The 21085-nt window shown below is 43.2% G+C and overlaps 1 protein-coding gene across 1 annotated transcript in view; it reads left to right on the forward strand.

The window, feature by feature from the left end:
• Positions 1-21085, forward strand: part of fank1 (fibronectin type III and ankyrin repeat domains 1) — a 72714-nt gene that overhangs the window by 22767 nt on the left and 28862 nt on the right. Inside the window, 3 exon segments of the mRNA XM_078565201.1 lie at positions 7036-7053; positions 12919-12948; positions 12951-13034. Of these exon segments, the coding sequence (XP_078421327.1) occupies positions 7036-7053; positions 12919-12948; positions 12951-13034 (132 nt within the window).

Consider the following 21085-nt stretch of genomic DNA (forward strand, 5'->3'; position numbering starts at 1 on the left):
TAATAACCTAAACTTGGTGTAGAGGGTACAATTTCAGAATTTGCAGATGACACAAAACTGCAAGTATAGTTAAACTATGAGGAGGATAGTAATAGACTACAAGAGGACAGAGACAGGCTGGGTGACAGGCTGCATGAAATATGAAATTTAATGCAGAGAAGTGCAAAGTGATACATTTTGGTAGGAAGAAAGAAGCGAGGCAATATAAAATAAAGGATGGAATTCTGAAGGGGATGTAGGAGCACAGGGGCCTGGGGGCGTATGTGCACAAATTATGGAAGCTGGCAGGACAGTTTGAGAAAGAGGTTAATAAAGCTTTGTTAAAATTCATTCACGGGATTTGGGCTTCACTGGCAGGGCCAGCATTTATTGCCCATCCCTAGTAGCCCTTGAGAAGGTGGTGGTGAGCTGCCTTCTTGAACTGCTGCAGTCCATGTGGTGTAGGTACACCCACATCGCTGTTAGAAAGGGAGTTCCAGGGCTTTGACCCAGTGACAGTGAAGGAACGGTGATATATTTCCAAGTGAGGATGATGAGTGACTTGGAGGGGAACTTCCAGGTGGTGGTGTTCCCATCTATCTGCTGCCCTTGTCCTTCTAGATGGTAGTGGTCGTGGGTTTGGAAGGTGCTGTTGAAGGAGCCTTGGTGAATTACTACGGTGCATCTTGTAGATGATACACACTGCTGCTACTGTGCGTTGGTGGTGGAGGGAGTGAACGTTTGTGGATGCGGTGCCAATCAAGCGGGCTGCTTTGTGTTGGACAGTGTCAAGCTTCGTGAGTGTTGTGGAAGCTGCAGTCATGCAGGCAAGTGGGGAGCATTGCATCACACTCCTGACTTGTGCCTTGAGGTGGTGGACAGGCTTAGGGGAGTCAGGAGGTGGGTTATTCATCACAGGATTCCTAGCCTCTGACCTGTTCTTGTAGCCGCAGTATTTATATGGCTAATCCAGTTCAGTTTCTGGTCAATGGTAACCCCCAGGATGTTGATAGTGGGAGATGTAGTGATGGTAATGTCATTGAACATCAAGGGGCGATGGTTGGATTATCTCTTGTTGGAGATGTTGGATTTTCTCGTGTTGGATCCTGGGCTTTATAAATAGGGGCAAAGAGTACAAAAGCAAGGAAGTTATGATGAACTTGTATAAAACCCTGGTTAGGCCTCAACTGTAATATTGTGTTCTATTCTGGGAACCATGGGTTGGATTTTATGCCCTCTACTGGTGGGTTTGAAGGCAGAGGGCACATAAAATCCAGCCAGTGGCCTTCCGCCACCTACCCCCGACTTGTCTGAAATTTCACAGGGGTTGGGGGGGCGGGGTGGGGGTGGGAAAGGCATTGGATGACCCATCCACCCTTGGGCCTATTGAAGGTGTCAATTGGCTAATAACTGGCCAATTAAGGCTGTCCTCTTGCCCCTGCCAGTATTTAACTATGGTGGGAGTGGGGATGGTGCTGAGGCTCATGTCCTGCAGGAAGCCTCAGTTTTAGCTATGCTGGCTGGTGTCTGGCAGGGGTTTGGCGGGGTGGGAGGGAGGAACCTCCATTGTGGATCTCAGGACTGAAGGACCCCCACAAAGGCCATCTCCCTGTTTAACCCTCTTCCCTGGCCTCTTAAACCCAGCACACAGAGTAATGTGAATCTTTGGAATTCTCTACTGCAATACGTTCTGGAAGCTCCATCATTAAGCATACTTAATGTTGAGATGGATAAATTTTTGGACTCTCTGGGAATCATCGGATATAGGGAACGGGTGGAAAAGTGGAGCTGAGGCAGAAGATCAGCCAAGATTGTAATGAATGGAGGAACAGCCTCCTCCTGCTCATTGTTTCCTCTGCCTACCGTTCGCTGTGTGTGGCCCCATTTGTTGCAATGCACTATCCTTTTAATATTGTTATGCGGTCACACATGCACACAGCTTAAATGGACCACTTCTTAAGCATGGCCTGTTTGTCCCTTGCACGGTAAGTTCTGGACTGCTGTGCAGTTGCGCACCCATGCAGTTCAAAGGGAACATTGCTCCTACTCCTACTTTTGTTTGGATTCTGAGTTTTCTCATTAAAGAGCATGAAAATGTCTGCGCTCCATCTCACTTACTTTTTGCTTACTTTTGCGTGAGAATTTGAATATTAGCTTCACATTGGACCTGATGCCTGACAAGCGAACAATTTTTTAAGTTTCAAGAAACAAAACTTTAAGAATCCATGAGAATTAAATACAATACTGGCCTCAGTTCTGCATAGATGTTACGCTGTTGCTTTATATCGATATCAATTCATGCTTGCTTTTGTCGTAACTTGTTTACTTGTTATTCTTGTGAGCTTGACTGCATTCTGTGGCTTTTTTTGCTTTTGACACAAGAACACAAGAAATAGGAGCAGGAGCAGATGAGACAGCCCATGGAGCCAACACCGCCATTCAATAGGACCTTGGCTCACCTTGGGCTTCAACTCCAATTTCCTGCCCACTCCCCATATCCCTTAATTCCCAGAGAGACCAAAAATTTGTCTATCCAAGCCTTAAATGTACTCAGCAATGGGGCATCCACAACCCCCTGGGGTGGACAATTCCAAAGATTAACAATCCTTGAGTGAAATAATTTCTCCTCATCTCAGCCCTAAAAGATCAGCCCCTTATCCTGAGACTGTACTCCCATGTTTTAGACTCCCCAACCAATGGAAACAATCTTTCAGCATCCACCCTATCAAGCCCCATCAGAATTTTGTAGGTCCAATGAGATCGCCTTTCATTCTTCTAAACTCCAGAGAATATAAGCCCAATTTACTCAGCCTCTCACCATAGGATAACCCCCTCACACAGGGACCAACCTGGTGAACCTTCGCTGTACCGCCTCCAATGCAAGTATATCCTTTCTTAAATGTGGAGACCAAAACTGCACACAGTATTCCAGATGTGGTCTCACCATCTTTTACAGCTGTAGCAAGACTTTATTCTTGTACTCCAATCTCCTTGCAATAAAGGTCAACATGCTATTTGCCTTCCTAATTGCTTGCTGCACCTCACACTAACTTTCTGTGTTCCTTGTACCAGCGGACCCAAGTCTGTTTGAACATCAACACTTACAAGTTTCACACCTTTTAAAAAATATTCTGCTTTTTTTATCCTTATGACCAAAGTGAATAACTTCACACTTCCCTACATTATACTCCATCTGCCATCTTGTTACCCACTCACTTAACCCGTCTATATCTCTTTGCAGCCACTGTCCTCCCCAGAGCTTATCCTTATATCAGTAGTAGGGAAAATGCTAGAATCTATACTAAAGGATGTGATAAATGGGCACTTAGATAATAATGATCTGATTGTGCATAGTCAACATGGATTTATGAATGAGAAATCATGTTGGAGTTTTTTGAAGATGTTACTAATAGAATTGTTAAAGGGGAGTAGGTGGACATAGTATACTTGGATTTTTGGAAATTTTTTGATAAAGTCCCCCACAGGAGATTGGTTAGCAAAATTAAAGTACATGGGATAGGAGGTAATATATTGACATGGATTAAAGATTGGTTAACAGGCAGAAATGGGAAAGTAGGAATAAACGGGTTATTCTCTCGTTGTCAGACTGTGACTAGTGGGGTACTGCAAGGATCGGTACTTGGGCCCCAGTTCTTCACAATATATATCAATGATTTGGATGAGGCACCAAATGTAATATCCCCAAGTTTGCGGATGACACAGAGCTAGATGGGAATGTGTGTTATGAGGAAGATGCAAAGCGGTTTCAAGGGGATCTGGACAGATTCAGTGAGTGGGCAAGAACATGGCAGACAGAATATAATGTGGAAAAATGAGAGGTCATCCACTTTGGTAGAAAGAACAGAGGTGCAGAGTATTTTTTAAATGGTAAAATATTAGAAAATGTAGATGTACAAAGGGACCTGGGTGTCCTCGTCGATAAGTCACTGAAAGCTAAGATGTGGGTGCAGCAAGCAATTAGGAAAGCTAACAGTATGTTAGCCTTCATCGCAAGAGGATTTGAGTACAGGAGTAGCGAAGTCTTGCTTCAATTGTATAGAACCTTGGTTAGACTGCACCTGGAGTACTGTGTGCAGTTTTGGTCCCCTTACCTTGGGAAGGATATTATTGCCATAGAGAGAGTGCAATGAAGATTTAGCAGACTTGTTCCTGGGATGGCGGGACTGTCCTATGAAGAGAGATAGGGGAAGGTGGGCCTGTATTCTCTAGCGTTTTGAAGAATGAGAGGTTTTCTCATTGAAACCTACAAAATACTTAACGGGACAGGGACAGTGTAGATGCAGATAAGATGTTTCCCCTGTTTGGGGAAGTCTAGAACCAGGGAACATAATTTCAAAATAAGGGGGAAGCCAGTTAGGATTGAGATGAGGAGAATTTTTTTTTGCTCAGAGAGTTGTGAATCTTTGGAATCCTCTACCCCAGAGGGCTGTAAAAGCTCAGTCATTGAGTATGTTTAAAGCAGTGATTGACAGATTTCTAAATACCAATAACATAAAAGGATATGGGGATATTGTGGGAAAAAGGGCATTGAAGTGAATGATCAGCCATGATCATTATAGAATGGCGAGGCAGGCTCAATGAGCTGAATGGCCTACTCCTGTGTTCCTATGTTTCTATCTCCCCACTTAGTTTGGTATCATCAGTAAACTTAAATATATCACTCTCTGTCTATTCACCTAAGTCATTAATGTAGATTGGAAATAACTGAGGCCCCAGCACTGATCCTTGCGGCACTCCACTATTCACTGCCTGCCAACTTGAAAAAGCACCATTTATGTGCACTGTCTGCTTTCAATCTGCTAGCCAATCCTGTACCCATGCTAAAATACTACTGCCAGCTTCTTGAGCCCTTATCTTACCTATTAATGTTTAGCGTAGCACCTTATTGAAGGAAATCCAGGTATTGTACATCTACTGGTTGCCCTTTATCGGCTCTACTAGTTGCATCCTCAAAAAACTAATACATTTGTTAAACAGGATTTCCCCTTAGTAAAACCATACTGATTTGTAATCATACTATGTTTTTCTAAGTGCATTGTTAAGACTTCCTTAATAATGAATTCCAGCATTTTCCCAGCAACTGATGTTAGGCCAATTGGCCTGTAGTTCACTGTTTTCTCTCTCCCTCCTTTCTTAAAAAGTGGTGTACCATTTTCCAACTTCAAACCTAATGGGACTGTTCTTCAATCTAAGGAATTTTGGAAAATCATAGCCACCACATCCACCATTCTGCAGCTATCTCTTTTATAACCCTCAGGTGTAGGTCATCAGGTCCTGGGGATTTGCTGGATTTCAGTTTCACCAATACTTTTGCTCTGCTGATATTAATTTTCTCACTCTTTTTAGCCCCTAGGTTACCATCTATTTCAGGTATGAAACTTGTGTCTTCTACTGTGAAGACTGACAGAAAAGATTTGTTCAATGCCTTTGCTATTTTCTCATTGCTCTGGGGACCCAGGTTCGAATCTCGCCATGGCAGATGGTGGAATTTGAATTCAATAAAAATCTGGAATTAAAAGTCTAATGATGACCATGAAACCATTGCTGATTGTTGTAAAAACCCATCTGGTTCACTAATGTCCTTTAAGAAACAAAATCTGCTGTCCTTACCTGGTCTGGCCTACATGCAACTCCAGACCCATAGCAATGTGGTTGATACTTAAATGCCCTCTGAACAAGGGCAATTAGGGATGGGCACTAAATGCTGGCCTAGTCAGCGATGCCCACACACCATGAATGAATAAAAAATAATTACATTTACTTTAGCTACTCTCTTCCTCTTTATATTCTTAGAAAAGCTCTTACAATTTGTTTTTATATTCCCGGCTAGTTTACTCTCATATTCCATTTTTTTGCTTTTTAATCAACATTTTGGTGGCCTTCTGCTAGTTTCTGAAACACTCCCAATCTCAGACTTGCTACTGTATTTTGCAACATTGTCTCTTCTTTTAATCGAATGTTATCCTTGACTTCCTGAATTAGCCACAGATGGATCTTTCTCATTGAGTTTTTGTTTTCGATGGAATGTATTTTTGTTGCAGATTTTGAATTGTTTCTTTAATTATTTCCCACTGTTCATTTAGTCTATTTACCCAACTGACTGCAGCCAGTTCCCACTTCATACATATGTAATTGCCTTTGTTTAAGTTTAAGATTCTTGTTTGTGATTGGAATAAATGACTTTCAAACTTAACATGGAATTCAATGATATTACGATTACTACTTCCCAGAGGATCTTTTACCACAACATTACTAATTAACTCTGCTTAATTACACAATATTAGATCTGAGCTTCCTAGTCGATTCCACAATGTATTGCTCCAAGAAACGATCATAAAAACATTCTACAAACTAATTTTCCAGACCACTCTTCCCAATTTGATTGGTCCAATCTATATGAAGATTAAAGTCCCGCACAATTATTATATTGCCTTTATTACAAGCTCCAATAATTTCTTATTTAATGCTCTACCCATCAGTATAACTACTGTTAGGGACCTATAAACTACTCCATCAATGTTTTCTGTCTCTTACTATTCCTAATTTCCACCCATACTGATTCTACTTCATGAAACTCTGAGACCAGATCCTTTCTCACTGTTGTCCTTATGTCATCTTTTACCATTAGGGCCGCCCCTCCTCCTCTGCCATTCTGTCTGTCCTACAAGAAGATCCTTTGACGATTCAAACTTATACATAGGGAAATCTTGAGGTAGAGCCATTTTTGTTGAAACTCGATCCACTCAGTTTCTTCAAGGCCCTGATTAGGCTGGAAAGGGGATTGATTTTGCCTCATGGAGAATGCAGTATAGTTAATACTAAGTGAATAAAACGGGAAAGGAGGCTACCATATTTCTTACTCTTGGAATTGCAGAGCCACAAACCGATTCTGCTTCCTACTTTATAACAATGACCATACTTAAAAGAAGTAATTTGGTTAGGTGAGGCGAGAATGGCTGCCCTTGACATCAAGGCAGCATTTGACTGAGCCTGCCATCAAGGAGTCCTAACAAAGTTTAAGTTAATGGGAATCAGGGGGAAAACTCTTCACTGGTTGGAGTCATACCTAGCACAAAGGAAGATGAGGAGTTGTTGTTGGAGGCCATTCATCTCAGTCCTGGGAGATTGCGGCAGGAGTTCCTCAGGGTAGTGTCTTAAGCTAAATCATCTTCAGCTGCTTCATCAATGATTTTCCTTCTCCCATGAGGTCAGAAGTGGGGATGCTGATTGCACAATGTTCAGTACCATTCACAACTCCAGAGATACTGAAGCAGTTCATGCCAATATGCAGTAAGACCTGGGCAACATTCAGACTTGGGCTAATAAGTGGAAAGCAATATTCGCACCACACAAATGACGGGCAGTGGCCATCTTCAACAGAGAGAATCTAACCACCTTTCCCTTGACATTCAATTGCATTACCATTGTTGAATCCCCCACTATCAACATCCTGGGTTGGGGGGGTGACCATTGACCAGAAACTGAATTGTACCAGCCACATAAATATTGTGGTTAGACAGCAGGTCAGAAGTTGGGAATTCTATGGCGTATTACTCACCTCCTGACTCCCTAAAGCCTGTCCATCATCTACAAGGCACAAGTCAGGGGTGTGATGGAATACCTTCCACTTGCCTGGATGAGTGCAGTTCCAATAATACTCAAGAAGCTCGACATGATCCAGGGCAAAGCAGGTTATATTTTGCCACCCCATCCACCACTTCAAACATTCACTTCCTCCACCACTGACACACAGTAGCAGCAGTGTGTACTGTATACAAGATGCACTGCAACAACTCACCAAGGCTCCTTCGACAGCACCTTCTAAACCCGTGACCGTGAACACCTAGAAGAACAAGGGCAGCAGATGCATGGGAACACCACCACTTGCAAGTTTTCCTTCAAGCCACACACATGCTGACTTGGAACTACATCGCCATTCTTTCACTGTTGCTGGGTCGAAATTCTGGAACTCCCTCCCCAACAGCACTGTAGGTATACCTGCACCAGATGGGCTGCAGCAATTCAAGATGGCAGCTCACCACCACCTTCTCAAGGACAATTAGGGATGGGCAACAAATGTTGGCCTTGGCAGCAACGCCCACACCCCATGAAAGAATTTTTAAAAACTGTTTGCTTGCCTGTATCTGTCTACCCACCTATCTTATCTATCTAGTTACTGAGTTATGACAAAGAGTGGAAAACCTGGACTTTTCAGTCTTGGAGTAAAGCGACTCTGTATACCTTCCATGATATTGTAGTACATGCTTCGGAAAAGATACATTTTTATCACTGTTTAAGCTTAAGTGTGACTTTAGAATAAGGGGGTGGGGCCAGGAGGCACAGGTTCAGACTTAAGCAAATTTGGGAATTATGTTAGGAATTTCTTCTTCACAAGAAGGATATAAAAGTAGTTTAAAAATAATTTTAATTAACCCACACTAATGTTTTTATTATTTTTCTTTCCTCGAGATTACTCTTTTTACAGGCCCTTTTTAAATGATGGGTTAACAGTTCCAACCATTCAGAAACCATTCTGTCTCATACATTATTTCTCCATATTTCTCTTTCTTGATCATAGATATTGACTTTATGAGATCATAACTAACTTAACCCTTTTTTTAACAAAAGATCTGAACTGCCGTCGGAGAAAGCGGAATTACAATCTCCTCTTCCCTGAAGAAAAATCCTGGATTACTAAATAATTTTAATTTTACTTTTTTGTAAAGGCTCTGTCCTTTAACTCAGCCTGTATTGTTCTCTCCATTTTATATTCAGATAACCTTTGACTTTTCCACCAGCTTAATAAAACAGTTTTACTGTCCTAAAAATATAGGCTTTTTTTCAAGCCTTAGCTCATTTCATCCATTGGTGGAGGTAACTGGCTGGGCCAGCACAAACAATGAGACCCCAGCTGTTCTACATCAGGAAATATGAGATGGAAATTGAAATACTTATTCATCAGCTCGCAGACATTCTGCTAGCAGAAGCTTGTCAAAACTGACTGTCACAGCTTTAAAGGTATAGACCCAATGGTAAAGGGGGTTTCCTGTCAAAGTATAGGCACACATTAAGACCAAACAGATTGGTAGGCTGGCAAAGGTAGGCGTTCTCTACAGTATCACAGTGTGCCCTCTGAGTTGCACGGCTGCACAGCAACCCAAAAGCCCCCCTGCAGGTCATGCACAAGCTGGCTCCTTTAAATTACCATGCCTACCTGGCCATGCGAAAATTTAAAGTGGCTGCGCATTTAGCGAAATCGATTGTGGCAGTTGAAAAAAATTAGAGGTAACTTTAAGAGTAGATAATTCGTGTCAAGGGACTTATTTTCCTCATTTATCCACTTAACTAAAAATTATAAATTAAACTTCCACTAAAAATTTTAATTAAAAATGATTGTTAATTATGAAGCTATTGTAGTTTATGTTTTGTATTCTATAAGCTTCAGAAAGTACCCCTAACTCAGAGGTAGTGGCAATGTTATCTGATCTTATTGAGTCCATTTTCTGTCTGGAAAACAAGGATGCAGATGTCCAGTTTAGGGGGCCTGCCTCTTGTACACAAACAGTATTCAAAATGCATCCAATGCTGCCATATCGATTTGTGTACTATGGAGACACTCATAGCAGCCGCACAAAACAGGTGTTAAGCTCTGGTAATAGATACCTTCCCTGCTTCAGCATATGTATTGTTTTCTGTCTTCCAAGGAGGATGTTTGGGATGTTTAAACCATTAACATCTGTAAATCTTACATTGTGCCATTGCTTCTGTTCAATTATCCATTTACAGGTTAACCAACCCAATTGGGAGTTAATAGTCTAAGTCATGATCACAAGGTATTCTACAGCCTTTTGAAGTTGAGGAAGATGATATGAGAATGTGTAATGTAACCAATGAGCTAAAATTCAGTAAATAGGGGTTTCTGTTTGACCCCTGAGATTGTTACTGATGACCTAGATATTGGTCAAGCAAGGAACTCTCCTGGGCCACAGTGTGTGAGAGCTCACTTGCAAGAAACCAGAAAAAATACTGAATAAAAATCCAAAATGTAACATGCGCCTGCCGTGTAACTGTTTAAGTTCATTATCTAGTCGGAGCTCTCTTCTCAGTCATTAATTTATAGATCTAGCAGGAATTTCTTCTCAGCCAGTGTAGTAGTTATTAAACCAGAACTTCCTATTGATCAGAATTTTGAAAATTCTCAGAAAAAGCTAATAACATTAAGTAGTTCCCATACAAAAGCGAAATACACTGATGCTGGAAACGTAAAATAAAAATAGACAATATGGGAAATATTCAGCAGGTCTGCAAGGCTGTGGAGAGAGAAACAGAGTTAACATTTTAGGTGGATGATCCTTTATCAGAAGCATTTGACCTGCAAGGTTAACTTTGTTTCTCTCTCCACAAATGCCCCAGGCCTGCTGAGTATTTCCAGCATTTTTGGCTTTACATTATATAAGCAGCTTCCATCTCAGTCTATGGCTTTTTAAAAAAACCAGCAACAGGAACTCCTGCCTCATTTTGTAGCATATTTAGTGAATAACTAATGTGTCTAGTACAAACTTTCGCTAGTTTGTAGACTGTTGAGCCAATTTTCCTGTGCCTAACGCCCATGTGAGCTTTCTTCCTGGCTGTTAGGGAAAGAAACATGAGGGGCTGGCCCGTTGTGCTCGATCTCTGCCCCATTTGCTCTTAATGTGCAACCCTGTTCGCGGTTGGCGGTCAGAAACAATAGGGGAATCTTAACTCTGCTCATCCAGTGGAAAGTGGGCAGTGTGGGAGTCATTGTACAGTGGGTCATTTCCTGCTCCATGGTGATTTCAGTGCCACTAATTGTGGGACAGCTAAAGCATTCACTGAAACATTGGGGAGGTAGAGTCACTATAAAAATGGCCTTCTTGCATTAAACCCAATGAATTATATGGAACCACAACAGCAGTTAAAACAGCATCTGAGTAGAATGCTCAATGCATCTGGCCTGGTTAGTAAAGCCTGGTCTACAAGAAGAGGACATCTTGTAAGTTAAGCGTTCAGTCTTCCTTTGTGAGTCCGGAGGAGCAAGGCTTCTTCTCTGAGCCCCACAAGGATAGTCTGAACTTTTCTCTGTCCCTGCACATTCAAAATTCTGCTACCCTTACCCAATATGAATGCAAATTGACACCATCCTCATCCTTTGTCTACAATAGCCAGCCTTGTTTAAATGATGCAAAGCTACATAAATATTCTGGAGTTTCACATACATACTTTTGCAGGATCAGAGGGATTGTTGCACTATTTAATCGAGATTAAATATATTTCGAATACATTGTACATGGCCTATGGAAGGAAATATGTTGATAACCCAAATTATGTTGTCAGCTCTCCTATGTTTGCAAGATATTCAGGCATCAGTTGTGTGGAATTCATTTAGACCAAAACATTATGTGCATTGCTTTCATGTCAATGTCATGCTTCCTGATAAAATATATCTTACACTTCTTAATTATGTTTGTTGAAATAGTATCACGAACGGGAAAACATAGCCAATTCTAAGTGATATTACACTATGAATAAGATGTAACTAACCTGTCAGTAAAACTCATATTCAACACTTTCCACATCCCTTTTTCATTTGTTATTATTCAGTTCAGTAACTTAATATTTGGAGCATATATGATCTAATAAAACAGAAATAAAAAAATTTAGACATATAATATCTTCCTGCTTCATTTTGCTAAATTAACTAACTGTGAAATTTAACAGTTATGTTATGGGTTTGCTACTTGAGCATTTAAATTTAGCAAAACGATAAAGCAATTTCATATTGTTGCTGCAATAACAACATTGTGCTTGTTACCACTGCAACTATACTGACAGCTGCTTCCAGATCAGCTTATTTCCTCAGGAGAGGCATTTCTGTGTATGGGCTAAGTTAAAACTTCTAGTCTATCCATCTTCACTAAGAATAATCTAGAATATATTACACTTACAGTGCCTCAAATATTTGAACTATTTATTGCAAACACAAGCAATTGCTAATAATTATACAGAATAATTATCAACCATTGCTCTAAATCATAGTTCTCTAACCTCTCTGGTGCCATTCTAATGCATTGAGACTACAGCAGAAGATTGGGAGCATCTTTGTCTTTTTCACTGTTATTTTTACACAAATTTAACTTCCTTGTCTGTTGAGCTCCACCACTAGGTGGCAGAAGTACATTGGTTTCAAACTGGCACGCAAGAAGATGACATTAATTTAGCACAGCAATATAACATACCTTCATTCTGTATGAAATTAAATCCTATCAGTGTAAAAAGAAACAATTTTTCTCTCTGATGAACTTGATAATGTGTTTCTTTTTCACCAATAACCTGCTCCTTTTTAGCTCATTAACCATAGGAGAGGAATGTGCTGTCATCTCTAAATTTATGAAACCCAGTACACAGTATCATCACTAGGCTTATTTATGAGTAGGTGAGGCCATAATTCTTCATGCTGCACCACACAATATTAACATTATGTCTTAGCACTAGCACATTTGCTACAGGATTGTGTGATTTCCTATCCTGGTGGGATGACAACTCACTGAGTATTTACTAAATTAACACACACTTGGAGAATCCCAGGTTGAAGAGTATACATGCTGATGCTAATTCAGCTCCTGTGGTTCTTTCACTCTGATAGTCTCAGTCACCCAGTCAGGCTGATCTCAAATAATGTAATCAGAAAAATGTTTATGTTAAAATCTCAATAGAAAAAAGTATTAAAATGATAATTTGTATTTTTATAAGAATGATGCTTTCTCTTTAACCATACTGTTACTTAACTATTTTATAGAAAGTTATTAAAAATGCATTTTTACATTTAATCCGATTAACTAAGGTTGGTGCTGTTTGTTTGGTTGTCCCAAAGTCCTTTATGTCTTTATTTTCCCAGAGGGTATGCTAAGCAGCATGTTGTGACTGGCCTTGCACTCCATATAGATTTCGACTAAAAGTCATTAGGCCTACAGGATGTTATGCCTACAGTCCAATTGTGACTGTTTCTACCACACGTGAGTCTCACTGAATATTGTTCCTTTTCACTTATAGTACAACTTTTACTACAATGTTGCAGTTATATATCAAGTTGGTTCATTCAGTGGTTGACGTACTGGGAAGAATGTTCCAGATTTTACAACTTCTCTTTTATAACTTGCAATCTCTTGCATTGCTTTCCTGGTGCTGCTCAATTATTTGCAGTTCAGTTTAAGATCTAAAAGAATATTGATTGAGTTGTCAACCTGATCTCACGCATCAGATGCAAGAGAAAGCAGAGTACAGTCTCTTACTCAGGGGCTGAAAGAATTGTACTTGTGATGCCTTAAATTAACAGCAGTACATTACTATCATGTCCAATTAGTTGGCTGAAGTGATGTCTTAGTTGTCTGAAACAGTTGGATGTAGATTAGTTCTGGCTGCTTTTTGTCTTTCCTCACAAGGACTTATATGAACCAATATTGGATTCAGAATTTCCATTTGATTTCTAATAACTGGACATTTATTCCCACAAGCATGTTGAAAATCCTTTGTTGTTTTTTACAGTGCACCCACACTTAGTACAAACTGACTTGAGACTGGCCAAACTATATAGTGTTACGAATATGTAATTTCAGAATTCATATCTTTTAGGAGTATAACTTTTAGTTTGGGGATTGAAATTTTTAAATGTAAGATAAATGAAAATACCTGGTTTAAAAGGACAAAGCAGCCGCTTGATTGGCACCCCATCCACAAACATTCACTCCCTCCAGCATTGATGCACAGTAGCAGCAGTGTATACCATCTACAAGATGCACTGCAGGAACTCATCAAGGCTCCTTTGACAGCATCTTCCAAACCCACAACCACTACCATTTGAATGCCAAGGGCAGCAGATAGATGGGAACACCACCAGCTGAAGTTCCCCTCCAAGTCACTCACTAGCCTGTCTTGGAAATATATCGCCGTTCCTTCACTGTCGCTGGTCAAAATCCTGGAACTCCTTCCCTAACAGCACTGTGGGTGTACCTACACCACATGGACTGCAGCAGTTCAAGAAGGCAGCTCAACACCACCTTTTCAAGGGCAGCTAGGGGTGAGCAATAAATGCTGGCCCAACCAGCAAAGCCCACATCCCGTGAATGAATAAAAAAAAAATGGAAAATAGCATTGCAAATCAAAGGGTGGCCTATGTTTGTTTTATAAGGTCATAGTAGGGAAAGTTTAAAGCTAAACATTGGGTTACCTCAGTGAGCTTCTTGGTGGAGACAGGATGTCTACAGCTGTCTTAATAAGGGGTTTAAATTATTCAAGTGATTTCTTACAGAAACAGTAAGTTGAAGTCTGGGTCCAGAGCAGTTTGGAGAAGGCAAAGAGAGAATCTGCCAGGAGCTGTAAAGCAGCTGGAACCAGCAGCCAAGGGCTATCAGAAACCAAGGATGTTTCTGATTTGGAATCACTAGGCCAAAATGCTGGAGTTGGGGAATCCACAGATGTGAGGTGTTGAAGGAGAGCTGGAGCTTTCGCCTAGACGGATGCTAGTGGAAGGACCCCAAGAAATCTCGTACCTCAGAAAATAGCAGGAACATTGAGGAGAATCAAAGTGACTTCCTGAGAGCTGTGGCACATCTTGGTTTGGTCCCATGAGTAGTGAAGTAACCCTCAAGATCTTGTAAAGTATAGGGGAATTCTGGGCTGGAAATAAAAGTACAACGTGGAGTATTCTGTTGAGATTTTTGGGTTTAAAGTATAAGTGTTTATGAAATATAGTTTTAAATTAGTAGCACTTGCATAGTTTAGCTCTTTTACCATAAAGGTTTTTGTTTAAAATGTGAAATTTTGTTCCATAATTCTTTCTGTTAATAATTGGGAGTTCGTATTCCTTTTTTAAAAGTTACTGTTCTCTACCAAGATCATAACAAATAGGAGATTTGTCAACATTAAAATGAGGTTAATTTCTCTCATCAGTTTGAGCAGACATCAAATACTGTTTCAAAACATCAGCCAGAAGTGTAAAGATGGTGTGGTAATCAATGGTGCCACATAGTCTCATGAATACATAAATATATATATATCAGAGAAATCTTATATCAAAGATTAGATTATACAACTATTTTGCTTTCGGTTTCAGGAATGAGCACTCTTTGTTGAGGATATGTAGGACCAGATGGTTGGAGAAGGGGGCCAGGAACACTGAAGAATTAAACTATTGTTGATCATCAAACCAACCAGGATGCCCTCTTAGATACACAATGTGATAACAGTCTCTGAATACACATGACGAGACAAGAGTGTAGGGAGACATAATTCAAATACCTCTGTTTTCAGCTCTTTGCCAACCTTTGATTTGTTTTTCTTCTTTTGTTTACCAAAGTGGTATCAAAGTCAGTGTTCTTGGCTCCCTTTACTTCTTTGGTCCTATGTACCCTTTATCAACGAGTGCTCATTACTAAGACTGAAAGCAAAATATTTGTATTTTATCTTCTTTGTGATATGTATGTTTATGGCTCCGTGAGATTACGTGACACTGTTATCACACCATCTTTATAGAATCCTGGCTGTTTTTGAGTCTGTCTCAGACTGATGAGAGGAATTAACCTCTTCTAAACGTCTACAAGTGTCCTCCAGGAGACTAGGTTGGGCAGTTTCAAGTAAGATTGTACCGAGCATGGGTGCACTGTACAAAATGGCAGAGAATTTGTCATCCATTTGCTGTATTTCTCTGATGCATTTCTGCCCACTCAAGCAACGCATAATCAGGAATATGCCACCAAATGCTCCAGAACCTTTCACCCCTTGGGTGCAGACTGCAAATGAATGTGCGTTTTAAGGGGCAGCAGAACAATTGGCTGGCTGGACAAGTTGCAGAATCCCCTTGCAAAAGGTGGCCTAGTCACTGGTGGAGGTGCTCACAGCCCCTTGCAATGTCTTAATTAAGGTTTGGACCAGTATCCATCATGGTTCAAGCTAACAGCGCAGCCTTGCAGTGCAAGTTAGGAGGATGCCTGTGCCTGAGCTGAGAGCACAGCATGCAGTCCAGTGGCTGAAGCTGCTACCAATCGGTCAAGTGGAGTGGGGTGGAGGTGGGTTGGGGTTTCAGACAGCCAATGAGCACACTACACACTGGTCATCCAAGAGGTGGCCAGTACTCTCCTGCATGTGTGAAGGGGTTTTCAGACCTAACCTAGAGAGGTTCTTAGTAACCGATGCTAACCCATGTGTCTTTCTCTTTGATACTGCAGGGGGAGAACATCAGGATCATGGAGCCTGGTGATTTAACGTCTGCCTCATGGCTTACAGAGAGAGAGAAGAGAAGAAGAAGAAGAGTGTGGTGGAGGCGCCTGGCTCAGCAAAAGGAGGAGCACCTCCCTCAAGATGAAGGGGTGGCAGGGCCTGCTGCACATGCAGTTGTAGATCCACAGAGAGCCATCGCTCGTAGGTGCCTTGCTAGACCCAAGGTCAAGGGATGGCGCTTGCCATTCCTTCAGATGACTGAAAACCAGTGTTGTCGAAGATTGCACATGTCTAGGGAACTGGTCGGTCATATATGCCACCTGCTGCAGGAGTTGGCACCATGGGGACATTTTAAAAAACTCATTCATGGGATGTGAGCATCGCTGGCTAGGCCAGCATTTATTAGCCATCCCTAGTTGCCCTTGAGGAGGTGGTGAGCTGCCTTCTTGAACTGCTACAGTCCATGTGGTGTAGGTACAACCACATTGCTGTTAGGGAGAGAGTTCCAGGACTTTGACCCAGCGACAGTGAAGGAACGATGATATATTTCAAAGTCAGGATGGTGAGTGGCTTGGAGGGGAGCTTCCAGGTGGTGATGTTCCCATGTATCTGCTGTCCTTGCCCTTCTAGATGGTAGTGGTTGTGGGTTTGGAAGGTGCTGTCTAAGGGGGCTTGGTGAATTCCTGCAGTGCATCTTGTAGATGGTACACACTGCCGTTACTGTGCATTGGTGGTGGAGGGGGTGAATGTTTGTGGATACGGTGCCAATCAAGCGGCTGCTTTGTCCTGGACAGTGTCAAGCTTCTTGAGTGTTGATGGAGCTGCACTCATGCAGGCAAGTGGGGAGTATTCCATCACACTCCTAACTTGTGCCTTGTAGATGGTGGACAGGCTTTGGGGAGTCAGGAGGTGAGTTACTCATCATAGGAGTCCCAGCCTTTGACATGCCCTTGTAGCCAGCGTATTGATATAGCTAGTTCAGTTCAGTTCCTGGTCAATGGTAACCCCCAGGATGTTGATAGTGGGGGATTCAGCAATGATAATGCAGTTGAATGGTTAGATTCTGTCTTGTTGGAGATTGTCATTGGCTGGCACTTGTGTGACGTGAAAATTACTTGCCACTTGTCAGCCCAAGCCTGAATATTTTCCGGGTCTTGTTGCATTTGGACGTGGACTGCTTCAGTATCTGAGGAGCCACGAATGGTGCTGAACATTGTGCAATCATCAGCGAACATCCCCACTTCTGACCTTATGATGGAAGGAAGGTCATTAATGAAACAGCTGAAGATGGTTGGGCCTAGACACTACCCTGAGGAACTCCTGCAGTGATGTCCTGGAACTGAGATGATTGACCTCCAACAACCACAACCTTTTGTGCTAGGTATGACTCCAACCAGAGGAGAGTTTTCCCCCTGATTCCCATTGACTCCAGTTTTGCTAGGGCTCCTTGATGCCACACTCGATCAAATGTGCCTTGACGTCAAGGACAGTCACTCTCACCTCACCTCTGGAGTTCAGCTCTTTTGCGCACGTTTGAACCAAGGCTGTGATGAGGTCAGAAGCTAAGTGAGCCTGGCGGAACCCAAACTGCGCGTCAGTGAGCAGTAAGCAAGTGCCGCTCGATAGCACTGTTGATGACCCCTTCCATCACTTTACAGATGATCGAGAGCAGATTGATGGGGCTGTAATTGGCCGGGTCGGATTTGTCCTGCTTTTTGTGTACAGGACATACATGGGCTATTTTCCACATTGCCTAGTAAATGCCAGTGTTGTAGTTGTACTGGAACAGCTTGGCTAGAGGTGCAGTGAGTTCTGGAGCACAAGTCTTCAGTACTATTTCCAGAACATTGTCAGGGCCCATAGCCTTTGCAGTATCCAGTGCTTTCAGCTGTTTTTCGATATTGCGTGGAATGAATCGAATTGGCCGAAGACTGGCATCTGTGAGGCTGGGGACCTCTGGAGGAGGCTGAGATGGATCATCCACTTGACACTTCTGGATGATGATTACTGCAAATGCTTCAGCCTTATCTTTTGCACTATGTGCTGGACTCCCCCATCATTGAGGGTGGGGATATTTGTGAAGCCTCCTCCTCCAGTGAGTTGTTTAATTGTCCACCACCATTCATGACTGGATGTAGCAGGACTGAAGAGCTTAGGTCTGATCCGTTGGTTGTGGAATTGCTTAGCTTTGTCTATCACTTGCTGCTTCTGTTGTTTGGCACGCCAGTAGTCCTGTGTTGTAGCTTCACCAGGTTGACACCTCATTTTTAGGTATGCCTGGTGCTGCTCCTGCAGTCTTCACTGAACCAGGGTTGATCTCCTGGCTTGGTAATTGTAGATATGTCAGGGGATATGTCGTGCCATGAGGCCAGTATGTGGTTATCAGCAGGAGGTTTCCTTGCCCATGTTTGACCTGATGCCATTAGAGTTCATGGGGACTGGATTTGATGTTGAGGACTTCCAGGGCAACTCCCTTCTAGCTATATGCCACTGTGCCACCACCTCTGGGTCTGTCCTACCGGTGGCACAGGACATACCTAGGGATGGTGAGGGTGGTGTCTAGGGCATTGTCTGTAAGGTTTGATTCCGTGAGTATTACTATGTCAGGCTGTTGCTTGACTAGTTTGTGAGACTGCTCTCCCAATTTTGGCACTAGGCATGGAGGGCATTCACTGCCAGTGGCGATGAAAGTGACCATGGTGCTCAATTTTTACGCCAGTGGCTCCTTCCAGGTTTCCACAGGCAACCTGTGCAGGATCTTGCAAGTCTCCATGCACAAGTGTGTCCAGGAGGTCATGGATGGCATCTTTGTGAAGGCACAGAACTTTGTGCATTTTACCTGGGATCAGGAAAGCCAGGAAACAAGAGTGCTGGGATTTGCGCAGATCTCTGATTTTCCACAGGCACAGGGCGCCATCGACTGCACTCATGTGGCGCTTAGATCTCCGTGGCAACAAGCTGTCAACTACGTCGATTGCAAGGGCTTCAGCTCACTGAAAGTTCAACTGTTGTGCGACACCCACATCCTGCAGGTTTGCACACTATTCCCAGGGAGTGTCCACGACTCCTCCATCCTTAGCAGGTCTCAGATCGCTGACATCTTCCAGGGTCCAGAGAGGCTGCAGGGTTGGCTCTTGGGGACATTGGCTGCCCGCAGAGGACGTGGCTGATGACATCCGTGTGCGGCCTCAGACTGCAGCAGAGTGATGGTATAATGAGGTTCATGCCGCGACCCAGGCTTTGATGGAGCAAACGATAGGCATTTTGAAAATGAGGTTTTGGTGCCTTGACAGGTCCAGTGGAGCACTGCAATACAGTCCACCGAGAGTTTTGCGCATTATCGTAGCTTGCTGTGTGCTACACAACCTGGCGCTGCAGTGGGAGGAGGACCTGACTCTGGAAGAGATGAAAAAGTTGTATGTCTCCTCTGAGAAGGAGGTCAAAGGGGATGATGGTGATGAGGTCCCTGAAGGTGAGGATGCCACGATGAGGCAATCACACTGGCCAGATGACGCAGGCGCACTTGGGAGGACCTCATAGCCGCAAGGTTCATCGAGGATGATGATGAGATGCAGTGAGGACAGTCCTGACATCCTCACCTTGCATCTGTGATTGTTTGACACCTGTATGACTGATGGCAGCGCACATACCCTCCGTGCTCAGGCTCATGTCATGGAGACACAGCAGAGGCCCTAATAGTCACTAGATTCCAGGAGGATGCTGACTACATGCAGTGAGGACACTCCATAGATCTTCACATTCCCTCTGTGAATGTCTGACTCATGGCTGGCCGAGGGCAGCTGACTTGCGCTCTGTGATCAGGGTCATATCATGGAGACACAGCCATGAAACTTGAAATGCTCCTGATCCTTTGGCAGTCTTCAGCACCTGGCCCCTTCAGGAGCACAGCTTCACTGGTCACAGATGCTGAAGAGATGGGGGCCAGCCCCATCTCAACGGTGCTGAGAGCACACAGAGAGAATGACGGAACTCTGTGATGCCTGCCCACTACATTCTGGCAGCAACGACAAACACCGTCGAGGTGCAGGCATCACTAATGTGTCTAGTGAGTGTGAAGCCGGACCATCACTTTGGTCTGAAGGTTACACACAGCACAGGGAAGAGACTCTGGACTGAGACACCCGCTTTTATCTTGTGCAGGAACCAAAGTTTCACATCTGAGTGACACAAGCATTGTTCATCATAGCAAGAAGCCTTAGGCAAGGAGGCATTCTTGGGGGTTTATTTACAATAGTGAACATTATGAAAATTGATTAAAACCCGTGCCCAGGCTGTGCAACTACATCTTCTTAATCTCCCTAACCCTGCCTCTTGGTGCTCCCCCGACATCCACAGCAGAGGTGGAGGAGTCTACTGACTACTATGACCTGTTGTCTGTGATGATCTTGTCAGGCGTCCTCTGGAGGGCCGAAATCTGAAGGGCCCCGGCCTGCATTCAGGGTCCTGCTGTGTGACAGTGGCACCCTCCTCGGCCTGTGGAGCTGGAGCTGCTGGGATCACAGGAAGAGGGGATTCAGATGGCTGGACACTCACGGAATCACCTGGGTGGATGGCCCCAGGGTGTGCACCTGCTCATCCTCCTCCTTATGGTTGCCTGAGGTTGACTCCTTGAGGAGAAGGAGAAGTTGGAGTGGGATCGAGCTGCCTGGCATCCTTCTCGCGTATACACTGTTGGAGACCAACTATGGCATCAGTGGTGGAATTCAGCCCGCGCAGCAGTGCAGGAGTGAGGTCCTGGACCAAGGTCTCCATGGTGGCCGCCATCCTACCAGTGTTGACCTCAGTGTGTTGGCATGCCAGCGCTTTCACCTCAGACTGAATGCGGCCGGAC

Source organism: Cetorhinus maximus, chromosome 20, assembly GCF_964194155.1.
Source record: "Cetorhinus maximus chromosome 20, sCetMax3.hap1.1, whole genome shotgun sequence".
Taxonomy (NCBI): Eukaryota; Metazoa; Chordata; class Chondrichthyes; order Lamniformes; family Cetorhinidae; genus Cetorhinus; species Cetorhinus maximus.